The 23,554-nt window shown below is 34.5% G+C and overlaps 1 protein-coding gene across 10 annotated transcripts in view; it reads right to left on the bottom strand.

The window, feature by feature from the left end:
* BCAS3 (BCAS3 microtubule associated cell migration factor) overlaps positions 1–23,554 on the bottom strand; it is an 851,656-nt gene that overhangs the window by 584,923 nt on the left and 243,179 nt on the right. For all 10 annotated transcript variants that reach the window (XM_074223544.1, XM_074223545.1, XM_074223546.1 and 7 more), the window contains exons 12-13: positions 16,363–16,533; positions 1,286–1,379 (exon numbers count right to left, since the gene is read on the bottom strand). In XM_074223544.1, coding sequence (XP_074079645.1) covers positions 1,286–1,379; positions 16,363–16,533 — 265 coding nt within the window. The remainder of the gene's footprint in view (positions 1–1,285; positions 1,380–16,362; positions 16,534–23,554) is intronic.

Genomic DNA, 23,554 nt, shown 5'->3' with positions numbered 1-23,554 from the left:
ATAAAATATCAATGAAAAAATTAAAGACTTTTTTCCAAAAAAAACAAAATAGCAATGATTTGCAAATGGCTGGACTATAGGAAAATGGGCACATTAATATACTGTTGGTGGAGTAAATAAGTACAATATTCTGAAAAGTAATTGTAAATTATTCCTAATATATTACTAAACTCTGCATAAATTTTAATTATGCTAGAACTTTGCACCCAAAGAAATCAAAGAAGGGGAGAAATCTGAAGAGAACAATATAAACAAAATGTTTATAGTGTCTTTTTCTATGGTGGCAAAGAACTGGAAACGAAGGTGGGACTTTCAATAGAGGAATAACTAAACAAACTATGGGCTATACATAGAAGGAATACTATTGTCCTATAGAAAAAGATGAAGGGGGCAGTTAGGTGGCACAGGGAATAGAACACAGCCCTGAAATCAGGAGGACCTGAGTTCAAATCTGACCTCAGACACTTAATAATTGCCTACCTGTGTGATATGGGGCAAGTCACTCAAACCCCATTGCCTCAAAAAAGTAAAAAAAAAAAAAATTTTTAAAGAAAAATAAGAATGGTATGATTTCAGAGAAGGCTGGGTAAACAAGCATGACTTAATAGAAAATAAAAGGAATAGAGCCAGAATATTTTATATTAGAATTGAAAACATTGTAAAAATGAACAACTATTGATAAAATGTACAACCATTACTCCAGAGGGCTGTGGTTAAAGAATGCTTCCTCCTAAGAAATATTTGCAGGCATGACTTTGTTGATTGTTATATAAGTGTCATATTCATGAATATTTCTTCCAAGGGTTTTTTTTTTTTTTAGCTTTGCTTGCCCTATCCTCATTTGAGAAGTGGAATGAAGTGGAATGAAGAGAAAAGTACTTGCTAATTAGAAAAAAAATTAATGAAGTAACAATAAGAAATTAATGGTTTACCCTAGAAATGAATCCCAATGCATAAAAATAGGAACAAGAATGGGGCGGCTAGGTGGTGTAGTGGATAAAGCACCGGCCTTGGAGTCAGGAGTACCTGGGTTCAAATCCGGTCTCAGACACTTAAGAATTACCTAGCTGTGTGGCCTTGGGCAAGCCATTTAACCCCATTTGCCTTGCAAAAACCTAAAAAAAAAAATAGGAACAAGAAAAGGTAGATTAGGAGAGGGCAAATTACTGATATGATTGAAATCATTTTTTGGTAGTAAAGCAGTATTCCACTGAAGTTAGAGAATGCTCACTTAAACTAATTCAACTTCAGAAACTAACAAAGCATCATCAGAAAAACAACTTACCACTGGTGTTAAAAGCCATACAGCAAACAGGCTTTTCATGGGCAGGGAAATGAGCCACAATGCCATTGCCATCAGAGTCTTCACTTACAAGCACCTACACAAAAGCAAAAAAGACAAGTAAAATACTTCTTGTATAACAATATGGGGGAGAGGCGGCTAGGTGGCATAGTGGATAAAGCACTGGCCCTGGAGTCAGGAGTACTTGGGTTCAAATCCAGCCTCAGCCTTGGGCAAGCCACTTAACCCCACTGCCTTACAAAAAAAAAAAAAAAAATGGGGGAAATAAATACTTCATTTCACAGAGATGGGCTATTTGAGCATAAATTTGCAAACTGTTTCTAAATGCATACTATGAATAAAATAGAGAAAGAGGAGATCAAATAATTGGTCAGAGAGCTAAAAAAGCTAGAGAAAGAACAAATAAAATAATCCCCAATTAAATATCAAATTAGAAACACTGAAATCAAAAATAAATTTAGAAAATAGAAAGTAAGAAAATTATTGAACTAATAAAGCTTAATTGGTTTTATAAAAAATAGATAAAAGGTTAGTTAATTTCATTAAAATGGGAGAGAAGAAAGTCAAATTAACAATATCAAAAGTGAAAAAGGTGAATTCAGCACCAATGAGGAAGAAATTAAACTGGTATTTCAGAGCTATTTTGCCTGATCATATACCAATACATTTGACAAGTTAAGTGAAATGGATGAATATTTACAAAACTATAAACTGCCTAGGTTAAAAGAATAGAAAATTAGATATTTAAATAAGCACATTTCAGAAAATGAAACTGAATAAACCGTCAATAAATAAACTTGCTAAGGAAAAAATATCCAGGGTTGGATGGATTCACAAGTGACTTATACCAAAACATTCAAGAAACAATTAGTTCCAATTCTAGATAAACTATTTGAAAAAAAAAATTTTAGTTCTGCCAAATTCCTTCTATGACACCAATATGATGCTGATACCAAGAAAAGTCAAAATCGAAAAAACAATTATAGGCTAATTTCTAACAATCCTAATAAATATTGATGCAAAAACTTTAGAAAAATATTAGTAAAGAGATTACAATAAGTTAACATTAGGATAATACATTATGATCAAGTAGATTTATACCAGGAATGCAGTGATGGTTCAACATCAGGAAATTAGGTGAGCATACTTGACTACATCCATAAAAAAGCCTAATAGAAATCATGTGATTATTTCAACATATGTTGAAAACGTTTTTGATAAAATACAGCACCCATTCCTATCAAAAACCTAGAAAGCAAAGGAAAAAATGGAGTATTCCTTAAAATAATGTTATCTGTCTAAAACCATCAACAAGTATATGTAATGGGGATCATCAAGAAGCATTCCTAAAAAGAACAGGGGTAAAAAATGTCCATTATCACAAATAATATTAAATATTCTAACAGAGATGTTAGCTTTATCAAAAAGAGAAGAAAACATTGAAGGAATTAGAATAGGTAATGAAAAAACAAACACTCATTCTTTGCAGATGATATGATGGAATATTTAGATACTGTAGAAAATCATCATAAAACTGCTTAAAATAATGAGAATGTCAGCAAAACTGAAGGATATAAAATAAGCCCAGATAAATCATCAATATTTCTATATATTACTAACAAGACACAATAGGAAGAGACAGAAAGAGAAATTCCATTTAAGGTAACTGCAAACATAAAATACTTGGGAGTCAACATGCCAAAGCAGACTCACAATCTATAAAAAATAACTATAAAACACTTTTCACACAAATAAAATCAGATCTAAATAACTGGATATAAAAGGCAACATTATACGCCAATTAGGAGAATAAGGAATAGTTTACCAGTCAGATCTATGGAAAGGGAAAGAATTTATGTATAAAAAAAGTAATGGAGAACATTATAAAAGACAAAAAGGATAACTGTGATTACATTAAATGAAATTTTTATGCACAAACAAAACCAGTGCAACCAAGATAAAGGAAGGCAGTAAACTGGGAAACAATTTTTTATAACTAGTGCTTCTCATAAAGGACTCATTTCTCAAATATATACAGAAATAAGTCGAATTTATAAGAAAAGAAGTCGTTCCCCAATTGATAAATGGTCAATCTTGGGGGAAAACTGGAAGACTAATGCATTGTTGGTGGAGTTTCTGATTAGCAATTTGGAATTATGTCCAAAGACCAAAAATAAAAGGTGCATACCCTTTTGATCTGTCAATACCACTAGCAGGTCTGTTTTCCAAAGAGTTCACAAAAATGGGCAAAAATCAAACATGTACAAAATATTCTCAGCAACTCTTTTTGTATTAGAAAAGAATTGGAAATTGAGGGGAGGTCCATCAATGAAGGAATGGCTGAACAAGTTGTGATATATGAATGTGATGGAACACTATTGTTCTATAAGAAATCATGAGGACTTCAGAAAATCCTGGAAAGATTTGCATGAATTGATCCTGAGTGAAATGAGCAGAACCAGAAGAACATTTGATGATGATCAACTACTATAAACTTTTTCATTTTAGCAGTAAAAGACATATCCAGAAAAGGAACTGTGGAGTTTAAATGAAGATCAAAGCTTACTATCTTCAATTATTAAAAGTTGTTTTGTATATTTTATTATTTTATACTCTATTTTTTCTTCTATTCAGATTTGATTCTTCTTTCCATAATTAAGGAATAACTATGTTTATCATGGTTATAAATTCCTCAACTGACAAATGGTCAAAGGATATGCAAAGGCAATTTACAAATGAGGAAATCAAAGCAATATATAATCATATGAAAAACAGCTCTAATTCACTAATTATTAGAGAAATGAAAATTAAAGCATCTCTGAGGTACCACCTCACACCTCTCAGACTAGCCAATATGACCAGAAAGGAAAATGGTCAATATTGGAAGGGATGCAAGAAATCTGGTACAATAATACATTGTTGGTGGAGTTGTGAACTCATCCAACCTTTCTGGAGAACTATTTGTAATTATGCCAAAAGGGAAACAAAAATGTGGATACCCTTTGATCCAGCAATACCACTACTAGGTCTATACCCCGAAGAGATGATAAAAAAGAGTAAAAACATCACTTATACAAAAATATTCATAGCAGCCCTGTTTGTGGTGGCAAAGAATTGGAAATCAAGTAAATTTCCTTCAATTGTGGAATGACTTAGCAAACTGTGGTATATGTATGTCATGGAACACTATTGTTCTATTAGAAACCAGGAGGGATGGGAATTCAGGGAAGCCTCAAAGGATTTGCATGAGCTGATGCTGAGTGAGATGAGCAGAACCAGAAAAACATTGTATACCGTAACAGCAACATGAGGTTGGATGAACGACTTTGATGGACTTTCTCATTCCATCAGTGCAACAATCATAGACAATTTTGGGTTATTTGTGATGGAGAATGCCATCCAGAGAAATAAGTGTGGAGTTTGAACAAAGACCAAAGACTATTACTTTCAATTGGGGGGGGGGGGGGAGTTATCTCATTATGTAATTTTGCTATTTCTTATACTTTATTTTTCTTCTACTTAAGGATATGATTTCTTTCTCATCACACTCAACCTGCATCAATGTGTAGCATGGAAACAATGTAAAGACTAACAGACTATCTTCTTTGGAGGTCAGGGGAGGGAAGCAAGAAGGTCAAAAATTGTAAAACTTAAATAAAATCTTTCTAAAAAAAGATTACTAAAAACAACTATTGCATGTAGTTAGAAAAACAAATAAATAGAATATTTAAATTTTTTAAAAAGAAAAAAGAAAACTAATGTGGCATGAAAGTACAAAAATTAAATTAAATTCCTATTAAAAAATAATGTCATATGGGATTTTCGGGGAGAGACAAGTACTATTATATCTTTTAAAATGTATCAATAAAACATTTTCAAATCAAAAAAATTTTCTGTTAAAAATCTACATAATTTATTATTACAAATATACAGAAACAGCAAATTAAATGTCTATAAAAATAATTTGGACAGTTATCAGAAATGAAGCCAAGAAAAAGAGAAGCAAGTGTTTAATTCTTATAAAATCAAAAGAAAATTGCTTTGGCATAGGAAAAAACATTCATTACAAACAATCATTAACTGTTTGAGATACTATTTGTCTACATCAAAAGGACAGAATAAAATCAGAAGAAAATTCGGTTATCAACCATTAATTCTAGAAAATTTAAGTCTTTTATAAACCAAAGTAGGAATGATTAAGATATCCTCCATTACTGAGTTACTAAATATCAAAATAAAAATAAGCTTCCTCCTATATTGTTTGAAATATTCATTCTTTCGTGATTTTCAGAGAAACTTTCATTGAAATCTAACTTCTGCGATGATGAAAAATACAATCTGAAAATAGAAGAAATGAGAAGGGACTCTAGAACTAATAAAAACTAATAAAAAAAGGCTTTCAAAAAATCAGAACTTGAAGGAAAACTCTTTTATATTTTTACATGCACACAAAAATACACATACAATACAATTCCACAAGTTGAATTATTACTATAGAGTATGTGGCTGACAGAACTGGAGTTGGATTCTCCAAGTTGCAAAATTTCTACATACATCAAACAGCTAACTGCAGTGGATTTATTTACTAAACAACAGATCAGTGGAAACTACATGTTTAGTTTGGCTTGTTATTACCCAGGTAAAAAACATGATGGGGGCAGCTAGGAGAACACTTGGAGTCAGGAGGACCTGAGTTCAAATTCAGGCTCAATAATTGCCTAGCATTGTGACCCTGGGCAAGTCATTTAACCCCAAAGCCTTAAATAAATCAATTTTTTAAAAAAGTAAATTAATTAATTAAAAACAAAAACATGATGGAAGTACATTTTCACATTATGATGCCTATGGGTGGGGAAGACTGAATCAGATTCAGTTGACACAAGGGTTAATTTTATTGAACTGCCTTTTTTTATCTTCATTACAACAAAGGGCTTTCTAGATCATGGAAGGAATAAAAATATATTTAGAAATGAAGGTGATGTCATATACAGAGAGAGTTTAAAAATAAACATATGCATATATGTAAAATATTAAGAAATAAAAACAATGTACAAATCATGACTTCAAAAACTTAACCTGAAAGTCAAGAGTTGAAAGAACCTGGCACTCAGCAAACCTGGGTCTCAGGCCCAGTTTTATCATCTAGTTTATGTAACATCTTAGAAAGCCATTTTCGGAGCCAAGATGGCGACAAGAAGGGATCGAGTCTTAGGAGCTCTCTGATAAAATTCATCAGCTATGGACTCTAACTAAACTTTCAAGAGACAGAACTCACAAAGGGACGAGTGAGGCAGTTCTCCTACTCAAGGTAACCTGGAAAAGAGCAGAAAGGCTCTGCTCCCCGGGGTTGGAAGGGCAGCCCGACAAGAAGGGTGGCCCAACAGAGCCAAAGAACTTCAGCCTCCCGGAGGCAGCCCCAGGGCACTGTGAGCCGCAGCTCACAGCAGCGGGGGAGTCTCCTGAGGAGCACCAGGCACAAAGTGGGGGAACAGCGGGGGACCTCTGCCAGAGCAAGCACATGGAGCCCAGCCCTCAGGGCACACAGCAAGCAGCATCATCTTTCCCCAGCCCTGATCCAGGAAACAGAAGCAGGTGGAGCCAGCAAGCAGGAGCCCCCAGGGCATGAGCCCATTGAGCTGAGGGAGGGAAGTGAAGAGGGACTATGAGCTCCGTCCTCTGCCCCTGGAACAGGACTCTGGGGCTCTGACCACATTCAGATCCTGATCAGAGTCTAGGCGCCCCCATAGAACAGCAGCCCCCCCACCTCAGCCCCATGGCAGATGGGCGCGCACATGGTCATTCACAGACCAGGAAAGAGGACAGAGCCTCACACACTGAGACCCTTGTGGGAGTGTCCCAAAAGCTCAGGAAGCACCCCCAAACCAGGCCCAGGCTGGGAAAATGAGCAAGCAAAGAAACAAAAGGAAGACTATTGAGAAATATTTTGCAAATGAGCCCAAGAGGAACAAAATACTCAGTCTGAAGATGAGGATGCACAAGCTCCTGCATCTAAAGACTCCAAGAAAAACAGAAATTGGGCTCAGGCTATGACAGAGCTCAAAAAAGACTTTGAAAATCAAATGAGGGAGTTGGAAGAAAAACTGGGAAAAGAAAGGAGAGAGATGTAGGAAAAACATGAAAATGAAGTCAGCAGCTTAGTCAAGGAAATCCAAAAAAATGCTGAAGAAAATAGCATGCTAAAAACCAGCTTAGGTCAAATGGATAAAACAGTTCAAAAAATTATTGAGGAGAAGAATGCTTTAAAAAGCAAAATTGGCCAGATGGAAAGAGATAAGAAAACTCTCTGAGGAGAACAAAGAATAGAATTCAGGGAGATTGATGAATTTAACAGAAATCAGGAATCAATACTTCAAAACAAAAAAAAAATGAAAAATTAGAAGAAAATGTGAAATATCTCATTGAAAAAATAACTGATATGGAAAACAGACTTAGGAAAGATAATTTAAAAATTACTGGAATACCTGAAAGTCATGATCAGGAAAAGTGCCTTGACATCATTTGCAAAGAATTAGTACAGGAAAATTGCCCTGATATTCTAGAAGCAGAGGGCAAAATAGAAATGGAGAGAATCCACCGATCCCGCAGAGAAAGAGATGCCAAAAAACCAACCCCTAGGAATATTATAGCCAAGTTCTAGAACTCCCAAGTCAAAGAGAAAATATTACAAGCAGCCAGAAGGACACAATTCAAATATCATGAAGCTGCAGTCAGGATCACACAGGACTTAGGCAGCAGCTACATTGGAAGCTCATAGGGCTTGGAATACAATATACCAAAAGGCAAAAGAGCTTAGAATGTAGCCAAGAATGAACTACCCAGCAAGGCTGAATGTCCTCTTCCAGGGAAAAAGATGGACTTTCAATGAACCAGGGGAATTTCAAATGTTCCTTTTGGAATGGCCAGAGCTGAATAGAAGGTTTGATCTTCAGATACAGGACTCAGGTGAAGCATGGAGATTGGAGGAGAGGGGGGAAATAGGAGGGACTTAATGAGGATGAACTGTATGCATTCCTGCGTAGAAAAATGACACTGATAATACTCATATGAACCTTCTCAGTTAAGAACAGGTAGAGAGAGCTTTTATAGTTGAAGCACAGGAGAAAGCTGAATTCGAAGATAAAATATGGTGTAAAAATGTAGTCAACAGAAAAAAAGGGAAATGGAATGGGAGAAAGAAAAAGGAGAGGGGGAATAATCTAAGATATTTCACATAATAAGATTTTTTTTTATTACAATGAGCTATTGCAATGATATGGAAGTGGGGAGGCAAGGGGGAATGAGGGAACCTTTGCTCTCATCAGAGGTGGCTAGGAGAGGAAACAGCATATATACTCAATGGGGTATAGTCATCTGGAGTAAGAAGGAGTGGGGAGCAGGGGGAAGGGGTGGGGATGTGAATAAAGGGGGAGAGGATGGACCATGGGGGGAGAGTGGCCAGATATAACACATTTTCTTTCTGACTTCTTGCAAGGGGCTGGGATTGGAAGGCCTGCCCAGGACCACAGGGCCAGGTGGATTCTGGGCCTAAGGGGTGGTATGGGGGCTCAGGGCTTCTTGGCCCCAGGACCAGGGATCTGTCTGCTGCGCCACTCAGCGATCCTACAGCAGAGTCAGAGTGAAAGGAGAGAGAAAATAGAGTACATGGTAGTGGAGAAATAAGAAAGGAGGGAGTTGCGATCAGCAATGGCAACATTGGAAAAATATGGAAATAACTTTTGTGATGGACTTATCATAAAGAATGAGATCCACCCATGACAGAGTTGTTGGTGTTGGAACAAAGACTCAAGCACATTTTTTGTTATTATTATATGGGGGAGGGTGCAGGGCAAGTGGCTGCATGGCCTGCCTGGGTCCACATAGCGGGGTGATCTTTGGGTGTCTGGGGCCGGATTTGGACCCAGGTGCTCCTGGCTCAAGGACTAATGCTCTGTCTGACACCCAGCCACCCCTACTATTATTACTATTTTTATTTTATTTTGGGTCTTTTTTTCTTTCTTTTTTTTTTTGGTTTTTGCAGGGCAGTGGGGATCAGGTGGCTTGCATGTCACATGTCTGGGTCATTGTTGGGTTTACGAGGCTGGATATGGACTCGGGTGCTCGTGGCTCCAGGGCTGGTGCTTCGTCCATTGCGCCACCTGGCCATACCTACAATTATTACTATTATTTTTTTATTTTAATTTTTTTCTCTCCCATTTACTTTTTTCGCCCAAGCAAGTCTATCTATATTCATGGGGGAGGAGGGGTATTTTGTTTACATGTAAACAAGAATATTTTATTAATGTCAAAAAACATCTGTACAAAATGAGAATAAAAAAGTAAATTTTAAAAAAGCCATTTTCTTTTCTAGGGTCTCATTTTCCTTATCTACACAATGTAGGAAGACATTGCTTAACACATGTTAATGAAAAATTATATGGACCTAAAAATTTAATCTAATAGGCACTTAGGTGGTACAACAGATAGAGGTAGGGACCTAAGTTCAAATTTGGCCTCAATTTCTAGCTCTGTGACCCTGAACTAGTCATTTAAATCATGTTGGCCTCACTTTCTTCATCTGTAAAATGAGATGGAGAAGGGAATGGCAAACTACTCCAGTATTTTTGCAAAGAAAACCCCAAGCGGATCCAAAAAGAGTTGAATCTAACTAAAACAAATTAACAATAAGAACATTTAATCTAACATTGATTAGTCCTGCCTGCCCCTTTAGCCCTGATATATTTCCCATGTAGTGAATATTTAAAAAACCCATCCATATATTTTCACATTCTTTTAACATTAACTGCTGAGATCTCCTGTCCCATTCACACCTCAACTCTTGTCTTCACAAACAATTTAGTACCAAGTCTTGACACTTCAAATCATGCCTTATATATGAGACTGGTAACACTTTATTTAGTCTCTCCTCACTTCAATTAATCCTCCAAACATCTGTCAAGTTTATTTTCCTAAAATACAGGTCTTTCCCTTCTAAAGGAACTCCACAATATAGTGCATCAAATATAAAATGTTTTATTTGGTATTTAAAGCACACATGACTCATTTTTACCTCATATCTCTTCTTTTTTCCTTTATTTCATTTTATTTTCTCTCACTCTTTCTCCCTTGTCACTCAATGATAAAGAAGAAAAACAAAACACTCTTCATATGCAGATAATCATGCAAAGCAAGAAAAAGAAATAAACTACCAAAGAAGATTCTTCAGTCTACTCTGTGAAAACATTAGTTTTCTATCTCAAAGTGGACAGCATGTTTCATCATGAATACTCTAGAGCTATGATAGGTCATTCTCTGCCTCAGAGTTACTAAGTTTTTCATATCTTTATAATTTTCTTGTTATTGTATAAACTGCTCTCTTAGTTTTGCTCAATTTACATCACTTCATTTAAGCTTTCCCAAATCTTTCAAAACCATCTCCTAATACCATTTCTTATATCATAAACACTGTTCATAACTTTCATAGACCATAACTTAATCAGCCATTCCCCAAGGAAAAGGCCACTCCTTCAGATTCCAATACTTTGCTATCATAAAAAGAATAGTTATGTTTTTGCACATATCAGTAATTGGATAAGCATTTATTAAATGCCTACCATATACAGAAAGTAGGTAAGTCTTTTTCTTCTTTTCTTTAATCTCTTTAAAACATGGACCAAGTAAAATTATCATTGTGTTAAAGGATAAATTTAATAGCTTTTGAGGAATAATTCAAATTGTTTTCTAGAATAGATCACTGCTCCACTAATAGTGCAATAAAGTACTTGTTTTCCCACACCCCTTCTGCATTACTCATTTTTGTCAATTTAAGAAATCTGTAGGGCATGAAGTAGTTTCTCAAAATTTTCATTTCACTAATTACTAGCATTTAAAACATTTTTCATATAGCTATTGATAGCTTGAATTTTGTCCTCTGAATATTTTTCATATCTTTTGACATTTATCAATTAGGGAATGGCTCTTATGTCCCCTTCTTCCTAATGACATACACACTACAGTGGTATAGACACTTTCCACCCTCCACCGAGGCTACTGCAATAGCTTTTTGATTGGAAATAAACTTCAATTAATCCCTCTAAAGAAGCACTACTAGATCCAGGATCAAATTTAAAATACTTTGTTTAGTATTTAAAGCATTTGACAATCTATGTTTCTATCTCTTCTCACACTTATAATTCCCTCTATGTACTTCACAATTCAATAATACTTGCCTTCTCATGCTATTACTGACACAAGACCCTCCATCTCCTGAATGAATCTAAGCCTTTTCACCTCCTGTTGGCAATGGATATTTTCTTTTCTATATCTCCTATAGCTAAATGAATTTGTCAAAATTTTAGAGGAGGAAATAAGTTCTAAACAAAACAGCTCTCTGGACATCGCAGAACCTTCATCATAGTTGCCACTGCTGGACTTATATATAGGAATCTTTGTTCTCTTCTTACTGATTGCCTACAAACTGAGGCACACTGAAGGAAAAGTGCTTGACCAAAATCATCAAAAAATTAACAAAGAAGTCATATAAGAATATGGGACCCTAGTTTCTTAGTAGATCTTCCAAGTTCTGATACTGGTCAAATGAAGGGAGAAAAATCTTCATCTACAGAGATGGTCAAGTAGGCAATATTGTTGATTTCCCTTTCTTTACTAAGCAAACAACTAAAGACATTCAAAAAAACTGATGAACTGGTAGCTCTTGCATGAGGCCTTTATTTTCTTCTCTAACACAGTAATCTTGATGATATATTTCATGTCAGTATAAATAAGATCCATGAAGCCAGATGGTGAAAACACAGATGAACTTTGGTTTCCTGCAGGCCAGAGTGTCCTCACAAGAAGGAGATGCTGTTTCAATATCCTCTCAATAGGCTTCAAAACCACGAAAAGGGAGGTAATTCTATATAATAACAATAAGTTCTTTTGGGGAGGGTCCACAGAATCACTACTTATTTGTCTGAACTGCTATGACGTCAACACTACCAGAAAGCAAAATATAATTTTCCAAAAGACCAGTCTCTACTCACCACTTAACTGAGAACACTGAGCCAATGACTAAGCATTATCAATTTGACTATATTAAAGTTCAACAGAATACCATAACTGATACAAGATGAATAAGCCAGATTTTGTCAACTGAATAGAGAAACTGACAAAATACCTAGAAGATCACTAAACTTATTATCAAAACCAGCATTTATTTTCTAAGTGAGAGGTGGTTTACATTTTTTATCCTCCCAAAATGTGTTTTTCTTCATTTTGAAAGATATCAAGACAATTCATTAATAGTCTAAATCAATTATGAGAGCAATTATAATAATCATTAATTACAAATTATGTCACTTAATTTATCCAGGTCTCAAATTGCTTTTATATCACACATGAAAGTAACATGAATAAAAATGAGAACAATCAAATTGCTTTTGTCCTTTATGCAGTTACTAAAGAAGGATCACATCATCATAAAATCAAACAAATCAGATTAGCTTCAGAAAGATGATGAATCAGATTTTATACCTCTCTACTGTAAACATGAAAATATCTTTATTAAAGACTGATAGTTTTAAATAGCAAAAACCAATGCATTGTCAGTTTCAGTTCCCAAGATGTATGAGGAAGAAAAAAAACGTTATAGCTAAGGTCAAACATCAGTGGAGAGGGGCTAAAAGTGATAAATCTACAACATTAACTACTACACTCCTTTTAATAGAATCCAGCATAAACTCAAAACAGCCTTGTGCTCAGACTGAACTATTTATCTGAGACAAAAATGTCTTCTTGACACAAAACAGATTCCCTTCAATAAAAGAAAGGCAGACAAAATTATGTTCTGAGGGAATCCTGTTGTTTTTTTTAAACAAAGAATTATTCTGTAATACCTGTAGACATAAATCTAATTTTACCCGAATATTTGCAAAAATGTATGGCAATAGAATAAAAAGAACTCAATATTTTAGAACATATATCATTAAACAAGGATGAAAAGGTGTTACCTTTTTCTAAATGAGAATTCCCATGGGACAATTTGTTGATATTGAATGTCATTTAGCTTTTGGCATTCCAAGAGGTAATATTACTTTGAATAGGAATTCTTGATAATCATCTTTATTCAAGTCAATTCTTATCAATTCCTAACTAAATGGAAAAGAACCTCTGAAATGGCAATTTTTCTTTCCCTGCTTTCCTTTTAAAACTCCACCTTTTCTACCATACCCCAGAGAATTCCTTTTTAATGTAATAAAAACTTAATAAGGAACAGGGAAAAATTCAATCACATTTGAAAAGGCAAAAAAAGGTCAAAATACTATGCTTTGCACAATAACTTTTTTCTATTTTTGTTTCTGTTTTTCTAGACTTCAGATAAGATATGAGAGCAATTATTAAGCTATTTTTCACCATTCTGTATCATCAAAAACCATAAATAGTGAATTTTCTGCTTTTAAATGACCACCTATCTCTCTGTCAACAAATGTTAGATGTTTAACAGGCTTATTTGTAGTCACAAAACTGCCTAGTGTTGAGGGTCATTATTAGAAACTAAATGTGGGTGGCCTAGTGATGAATTAATTAAGAATCAAGTATCAAAGGTCAAAAGCAAATATTTTTCCTTTAAAACTCAGAAAACACTTAAAGTTTATGTATTTAATTCCAATTTTTAAAAGGAGAACATCTGTATAGGTTTATTCCTATCCATTTCAGCTAATTAACAGGTCTAAATAAATAGCCATTAAGGTCAACTGAAAAGTTTGCTAACACTTCATTAAAAGGAAGTTTAAACAAGCACATGAGCCTTGTTAACATATTTTGGTTTACCACAAAGTTACTTGGGGTTCGGGAAAATTATTTTTATTCTATTTTAAAATAAAATATGACAGCCAGATCCACTGGCTCAGAATTGAAGTCTTTCTCTTTTCACTAAACTGTAGTTCAAACTTTCACAAAGTGCCACTGCTTGTTAATACAGGAACTTATTACTAAGCAGCTGCCAAAGGCCATATTTCACCAAGATGTCTACCACAATATACTAAAAGCATATTTTCCCAAGGAACATTTGATATTTTGGGCTAATACTTTAAAGCCCCCAATACTTTCTAAATGGTATTTTCTGAAGAAGGAAATGAACATGTGCTTGGCATAAAGCTAAAACAATTTTAATTCAAGCACTCTTGTGCTCTTATATCACACAATGAGTTAATTTTATATTATATTTTAATAGAAACATTCACAAACTGATGGGAAGGAAAATGAATGTTTTTCTTTACTAGCAGAAATATTTTAGAAAAAAATTTTTTTATTTTATTTTTTGGTTTTTTTTTAGGTTTTTGCAAGGTAAATGGGGTTAAGTGGCTTGCTCAAGGCCACACAGCTAGGTAATTATTAAGTGTCTGAGACCGGATTTGAACCCAGGTACTCCTGACTCCAAGGCTGGTGTTTTATCCACTACGCCACCTAGCCGCCCCTATTTTATAAAAATTAATTAAAATTATTGCTATATAAAAATTCTTCAATGTACAGAAAAATATACTGAAATTTACCTTGCTCATGTTTATTCAGTTCCTTACATACAAAATAAAGAATGAAAAAAGATCAAGCTTAAGCCTTGAAGATTTTCAATTGCCATGATCTCACAAAGTACACTGCAAATAAAAGTCACAAAAATTATACCCATATATGTATTGCAGGGGCAATATTATTTTTAAATAATGACCATCTTGGATCCAAGTATTTAGTCTAAATATTTTAAGAATCTAAGGGGAATAAATATTTTAACTTTCTACAGTAGATGGCATTAATCATTATACGGACATATCACATAGGCAAAGTCAATAAAATTCTCTAACCCAGAAGCCTCCAAACAAAAATAAGTGCTACAAAAAACCAACCACATTAAGATCTGCTTGCTCTTAGTGATTTGTACTTAAAACAAAATCTCTGCCTTATAAATTAAATTGCTTTATGTTCAAATATGTGCCAAAAATCAGTGTATGGTTAAATATCACAAAAGACAATATAAAGAAGGCTTTATGAAATCCTAGAAAAGTAATAATTTTTCATTTTTGTCTTTAAGTAAGAAAATAAAACATATAATCATAAATTGTGTTAGGAAAAAAATAACTCAGTTCCCTAAAATCATTTAGCTTCACCCTAGTGTAGTTTAAAAAGAATGGATTTATCTTGCTATCATTTCTAAAATAAAACAGGCCTTAAATCCTAAACTCTTTTTCTACTCCTATTATATTTATATTTGAATAAGGAAATTTGACTTCCAACAGCACTTTTTTGAAGAAGTTTGTAATTCAAATTTTAAAATATATAAACAAAAAAATAGAAAATATTTGCAAAATAATATGAAGCAAACAAAGAAAAGATCCATTCTACATCAAAAAGTTAAAATTATAATATTTGAAACACTTAAATTTTTTTACTCATCTTTCCCATAGAGAATTCTAAAAGTAAGGTTCAGATAGAACATTTCTAAATTCATTTAGACAGTTTCCTTTTTTTCCCAAAAGCAAATGGATTACCAGAATTAGGATTTATAGCTGTTTTCAACGTGCCAAGCGCAACCCTTGTCCACTCAAATTTATTTCACAAATATTCTGGCTCACTTAAGTTACAACGGAGTCCTAATTACTCCTTCATTATACAATATCAAACAGCCCACTAAGATTCTAAATTCCAGTCAGAGTTTATTGTTACATTCTACATTAATAACTGTAATCAGAGCAACACCACCACTGATCAGCATAAATCAGTGTCAATGCTGAGCAAGTGTGAGGAAAGAACAAGTGACAGTTCACACTAGATGTTGTCAAAATGTCATGTAAATGAGCATTAAGGGCTGTATATATGTTGGCTCAGCTGGATCTTCAATGACGCTTTACCATGCAGGCAGCAGAGTGAACATGCAGATACTGCTGACCTGGCATATACAAAGACACTCCCCATTGCAACGAAGCAAGATAAAAGCAAGACAAGTTCTTCAAGAAGCACAAATTCAAAAAAAAAAAAAAATCATCTTTATTTGCCACAGAATCTCTTCTTACCTGCCCTTCTCCAACAGTCTCCATGTCAATAACTGTGATAATTCCTGGGACAAGAGGACTTCGGCGAGAATTGCTGTGAATGGCAATATCCTCCTCAGTGACACCGGAAGGCAGTGTACCAGTCAGCTGGGTGACCACTTTTCCAACCATTGTCAGCCCAGTTTTCAGGGTCTATAGAAATGAAAAGCAAAAAAGAATGAATCTTGGATCTTCCATGGAAATGGTCACTACATTCTCACCCTACACCATTTCTTCCTACAAGTTTGAAATACTCTCTAATAACCCACAGTTATTTTTTTTCATGGCTTTAATGAAAAAAAAATCTCATTAAGGTTGATTTAGTGCCTTATAACATAATTTTCAGATTTCGTAGAGTGGGGGAGTATGAAAGCAAAGTTGGAAAATGTTCTTTCAACTGACATAGGGATGGGGGAGAAATTTTTTTTTTAAAAATCAGGATATCATTTTTATGCTCTTAAGTATATATTTCACGAAATTTAAAGCTGGAAAGGTACCTGAGAGGTTTTCTACTGTCCTAAGGCCCAGGGAAAACTGACAGTAAAAGTAAAATGCAGATCCAGGGACTCTAAATCTAGCATGTGTCACAGATAAATCCTTTCTCCTTCCTTAAACTTCATACTTCTGAAAAAATATCCTAATTAATTAAAACATGGAATGATATGCCACACTCCTGGTGAATTATTCTACTCATATTTCTGTCCCTTTAGCTAAACTGGGTCAAATTATATTGGTAATTGTGTAAAGCAACTGAGCTTGTTCTTCTCAAAATAGCTGAAATTTACTGTATTTTGTAATATAGTATCCTAATTACTAAGATATGACATGAATATCCCACTAAAATGCTAGTAACTGGTAAATTGACTATTACAAAAAATTAGCCTTGAAGTTACTATCTACCTGACATAGCAACATAAAACACTTGAATTTACTTATAAAAAACTATAGCATTAGATATCATGGAATGTTTTCAAATATTATGAATTAGTTCTTTTCTACTTAAAGCAAACATAAACAACTAAAATTTGTTGTATGCAATATCTTAAACATTAAATTAGAATCCTTTCTTTTCATATGGAACACTCAATAGAGGGAAACAGTAGGTTTGCAAACAAGCAACAACCCACAGAAGGGTAAGTAACCTATAAAAGATTAAGAAGAGCCTCTGAAGTGTTTTAAGAAATGTAGTGATGGGCTATGACTCTTCTCTGTCAATCCAACAAAACAAATTTCTTTTATAAAGGGACTCCATTTTTATTACTATGTGTGATTCACATTTGGTTGAGTATCCAAGCAGGCCACTTGTTCTAGGATGGATACAAATTGTCTTTAAGATTTATGGAAGGGGGAAGGGGACAACTAAAGAGCTATAATATTGTGTCCTAATAAATACTTAACTAAAATGACCAGCAAAGCTGTCTACTGAATTCAAATACAAAGGACCAGTTTGCAGCAGACTGAAACCCAGGAAAAGCCACAAATCAATTGTAACTGTTTTGTTTAGTGCTAAAATCTCAAACTGCAGTGATTAGAAAACACATTAGTGTTCATCAATTAGCAGCCAAACGTTTGTTTCAATAATTCATAAGAAATGACTTACACAGAGTCTGTTAGTGTGCTGTCAGGAAAGCCTCTTTAGGAGCAACAGAATTAGGCGCCACACAGTATTGACGGCAAAGGCCAGCCAGGAAGCATGATTAACCTCTGAGATGCCTTGGCTGATGTACTTACTCCATTAATGCTAATGGAGGTGCTCCCACTTACAGGGAAGAGTCATTCTTTTATCAAAGGAATGTCTCTTGGTTTTAAAGTCTTTAGTTGTATAACCTCCCCATTTGCCCCTGAGCTTCTTGTTTCATGCTTTCATGCCAATGAATGGGAATATAATTAAACAAGTGAAGCACACAAGAGGCAAAGTCATGCACCAATGCAAAGCACCAGTTGCTAAGAGAGGTTATTACACTTGATGGACAGGGTTCCTTTGGAGGAGAAAGAAGGGTGAGCAGGGCATCTCACAAAACCAAGGTTTGCTCTACTTGAGGGGTATTTATAGTTTAAAAGAAAAGAAATACTATCATTGATTGAAAGTGACCATAAACTGACTTGTCGCAGGACTTTGCCATTAAAAAATTATGCAGACCATTCTCTTGCCCTCAGTTCCCAGGCTGCACTAGGTAGAACAAGAATCCTAATACACTATGTGCTTCAACTCATCAACATAGAGAGGACAACATAAAAACAATATTTTTTAAGGTGTGGAATAGAGAGAGGGTGGTACCTATGAAAGAAACTCACTAGTTTTTAATTTCAGGATTTGAATTTGGAAAAAACCTTTAAAATTATCGAATCCAATCTCCTATTTTTATGGAAATGAAAACTGAAGTAGAGTTGGGAAGTTGGGAAGTGATTTGCACAAGAGCAACCACATGCTGATTTGACCAAACTAAAATCCATAGCAGGCTCCTCAAATGACAGGCTTAGGGTTCTACTCTCTACACTATACTAGTTCTCCTATTTCATGCTGCCTTCTTCCAAAAGGAATTCTCTTTCTTACATCCATAGAAAGTTGATGGCTGTGTTTTAGAATCAAAGTGTATTTCCAATATTATGCGGATATTAAAGGACCTCTAAATACTACTTTGAAGAAATGCAAAATCTAAAAATATTTAACAGTTTATACATATGCTGAGAAGTCTTAATCAGATAGTCAGCAAGCTAATGGTATTTATTTCTTGACTTATAAAGCTAATAAGGGTGCATTTTCAAAGCAGAAAACATAAGAAGGTCTAGCAGTCAGAAAAAAAAAAACTCTCTTCCAAATCTAAACAATAGATGACAATAAAGTAAAAACAGGGGAAAATGGTATAAGAATTTAAAGAAAGGAAAAAAACTATTTTGATCAGGATAAATTAAATTAAACTGAGGGCAGGTCACAAACTGAGGGACTTAAAGAGAAATATTAGAGATACTTCTCCAACATGGGTCTTTGGTAAAACTCCAACTTTGTGAGAAAGAAGGATAGTAAGAAAGTCAAAGATGGAACCCTAATCCATTGTGACATCAGTGAAAGACTCTGAGAGTCCTTAAACAACTTGTCACAAGCTCCCTTGCTAAAACTTTCCTGGTTATCATTAACCTTTCCCATGCCATGTCAGTTACCTTCTTTCTATTTACAAATATTAACAGCCTTAATCTGACAAGTTATTATTGTCATTAAGAAGTTATCAGGTAACAAGAGAAACAGATGCATTTTTGCCAAATTAACTGACCACCATGGGGTTAAAGACACTAAAAGGAAGAATCAACTAGGACAGTTATGAAATAAGCAGAATAACCTTGATCAAAGATTTATATGAAAGATTACCAGGTCATCAAAGCTGTACCTTTATTACAAAGAAAAAGCAAAGGGGTGGCTTGTGGTGCAATGGATAGAGCAGTGGCCCTGGATTCAGGATGACCTGGGTTCAAATTCAGGCTCAGACATTTAATAATTATCTAGCTGTGTGACCTTGAGCAAGTCACTTAACTCCATTACCTTGCCAAAAATAAGAAAAAAGAAAAAATATATCTTTGATGCATAGTAGGGAAAATTAAAAGGCCAAATTTTGTTGTTTCTTTTAACATAACCCAACTAATAACAAAAGTTCCCAAAAAAAAGTCTGAGAAAAACATAAAAGTTAACTTCATGTATATAAAATATGGGGGGGGGGGGGGAAATCTACTTCCTAAACTTACAACCTCTCTATGAAGTCTTGAACAAAGTCACTGTACAGTTCTTAAGCAGGACCTTTTTCCAAAAGACTTCCAAATATACTTGCATTTATTTATTCACCAAATTCTCATCTCTTCCAAAATTTCTCTAGTTCTGACAAAAGCAGGTTTATAATCTTAGTGATCTTTCTTCCTTTCCATCAGTAACTGTAAATATATATACTTGAAAATCAAATTTTGTCACTTCTCACTTGGATATTTCTTGCATCCCACCACTTTTCTCTACTGATACCTTTAGTACAAGACTATTTCTTGTGGATTACTGTCAGGACTTCCTAATTGATTATGTCAGATTCTACCTTCCCAAATTCATCTTTAACACAACTGTCAAAGTAACTTTCCTTAGGCACAGAACTGATTTTGTTATTGTCCTGCTCAGGCAACTCCAGTGACTCCCTATTGAGTTTCAATTCAGCTTCTAAAGTTTTTCACATGTGACCGCTTTTCCAGCTTTGTTATACATTACTCACCAGCCTAACATTTTAAACAGTAACCAAAAAGCAGGCACTCAAGCCTAGCTTGGATTTCAATAACACTAATGCATATTTCCACATTCAAACAGTTGTTCACAAACCTGGTTTGGATCTCAGCAACACAAATGCTTCTTCCAACATAATATGGACCTCTTCAAACTCTCTCACATGAGGTTTAGTTTCTTAAACACTAGTATAAGCATCTTAATTCAAATATTCATCACCTCTGGTCTTGACTATTATAATAGCCTCTTAACTAGTCTTCAGTCGCCAGTCTCTCACTACTCAATACCTGCTATATAAACCATTGCCCAAATCATTATAATGGACCACTATAGTATTATCATTGTTCTTCTCAAAAAAGGTAAGGCATTTCCCAAGTGCTTTCTGACTAAAACATAAATTCTTGTAACTGACATTCAAGTTTCTATCTAGTATTATTTTAGCTATAATAATCTGGTTCATATATATTACACTCAAATTTAAATATTTTTATCCCCCTTCTTCCCATTCTCAACCTATATCCAAGCACTTCTTTAATGGATTCTCCAAAACTAGAAAGAACTGACGCTGTTTCCATCTGGTAAAGACCTTCTTTCATTTAAGAATCAAATGAAAAGGATGCTGCTTCATGAGTCTCTAAATCCCTCAGGTGAAAGTGGAGCGGGGGGGGGGGGGGGGGGGGGGGCGCCAGCTAGGTGGTGCAGTGGATAAAGCACAGGCCCTGGAGTCAGGAGTACCTGGGTTCAAATCCAGCCTCAGACACCTAATAATTACCTAGCTGTGTGGCCTTGGCCAAGCCACTTAACCCCATTGCCTTGCAAAAACCTTAAAAAAAAATCTTAAACTTTTGTTATATATTGTCTATAATTATTTCACTTCCTGTTCTGCCAACATCACTGTCAACCTTGCTTGTAAGTAACATCTGTACCACAGTTATCGATGAAAACTCAATGTCTAAAAAGGTATAGTACATATAGGAAGTCTCAACTGGAAGTTTGGAAAACTGAAAGGAAAGGAAAGGAGCTTAAAGTAATAGGAAGAAACTGAAAGGAAAAGCAGAGAAGAGGAAAGAGAAATTCCATCCATATGAGCAAGAAAACATAAAGATGTAAACAATAGAGGAAGCAAAACCTATGGAAATAATTTATGATTAGATACTTGTTGATAAAGAAGTAAAGGAAAATATTATCATTTGTATTTTTTCCTTTTAACATTTTCAATTCAACTAGATATGGGCTATCTTTAGAAGACAAAATTATTTTTTGTATAAACTAATTACAATTTTTTTCTGATTCAGATACAGATTCAGAACTAAAGGCATAAAATTTTACAATTTTAAAAATCCCCATAAAGAAGGGGTTGCAGTCTATCATGCCTGATAACCAGACAGGTTGTCCAATTTGAAAATCCAGATGCTAGTGAAAACCTAAAAATTAGAGCATATCCTGTAATGATGGAGAAATCCAACGAGCAACTACAATAACTTCTTACACTCAAGAAATAAATATTTAAAAAAGTAAGAAGTCTAATGAGCTGCCAGCAAAACCATACCTGAGCTCAGCAAAGCAAGTCAGTATTAATGTAGAGCACCAGAAGCATATGTAGCCATTAATGATTTGAATACAAAAGCAGAAAGAACAGAGATCCCTACTGAAAACTCCATGTAGGTCAGAAATGCATAGCAAAGACCATAAATTGACATGCAGCAATGACCACTACAAAATGCCACATTCACAGCAGTTGGTAAGATGAAGATATCCCAAGTTTCAGAGATTTAGTTTCCTAGCACTCTAACCTGAAATTTTTGAGGGCTTACTTACTTAACTGTGTAACCTAGAAGAAATCACTTAACACCATTGCCTTGCAAAAATTAAAAAGAAAAAACAAGAAAAGATAGGGAGGGGAGAGGAGGGGAGGGGAGGGGAAAGGAGGGGGGGAGGAGAGGAGAGAAGATATGGATAGCATAAAGGCCCAGTTCTGGAAAGAAAGCTGAAAACATGAGGAAGTCAAGGAAAAATATTCATCATTATTAAAAAATTACTACAGATTTTGAATTCCCTAAAAAAGGAAAAATTCATTCCATAATAATTATGAGGAGAGACTCAAAAGAAAAAGGGCATTTACATAAGAACAGTAAGTATATCAAGAGCAAAGGAAAAAAATAAAAAAATTAAATAGGAGCTTAAGAGGAAAGAACTGAAGGAAAATAAATAGTTTAGATGAGAAAATAGCAAAACTTGTTCAAAAAAGAGACCATGTGAAAACTGGTGTATAAGAAAACGAAATGAGTCTCTGTATGACACATTAAGAATTTTTAAAAAACACAACTAAAAGATCTAAAAGGAAAAGAAAATGTAGACTATCTGACATAAATCTTGACCTGTTAAATAGGAAAAGGAGAGATCATTTAGGAATCATGTGACCTACGGTCACATTAAATATTAAGGACCAGACTCCAGAATTTGAACATAGGACCTCTGATTTTCAGATGCAGAGTTCTTTTCAATTAGACACCAGTCTCTAGAAGGAACTTCATTTTTAAGATAAAGGCAAAAATCAAAGCACAATTGAGTGCTATACCCGAAATATAAAAATAGTAAGAAGTACCACATGTTACTCAATATTCAGGAATGCCACAAAGATAATACTACAAAATGATTATGAATGTTTGGATTTAGAGGAAAGATTTATACTGATAAATCAAATTTTTTTTGACGCCAAATGGCAACAAACATCTTTAAAAAGGATTTTAGGTTCATAATTTGCTTCACCAAAGACATATGAGCCTGTGTATACAGGAATTTTTATGTCTAGAAAGTGAAAGAAAAATATATACAGTTCATTGAAGAACACTTGTCAAAGATGCACAGAATTAGACATCAGGAATGAGAAAATTCTTAACAACTGTTAAGAGCTGATGGGTGAAA

Source organism: Macrotis lagotis, chromosome 2 (assembly GCF_037893015.1).
Source record: "Macrotis lagotis isolate mMagLag1 chromosome 2, bilby.v1.9.chrom.fasta, whole genome shotgun sequence".
Taxonomy (NCBI): Eukaryota; Metazoa; Chordata; class Mammalia; order Peramelemorphia; family Peramelidae; genus Macrotis; species Macrotis lagotis.
The sequence above is the reverse complement of the archived record's forward strand: the minus strand, read 5'-3'. Positions and strand labels throughout refer to the sequence as shown.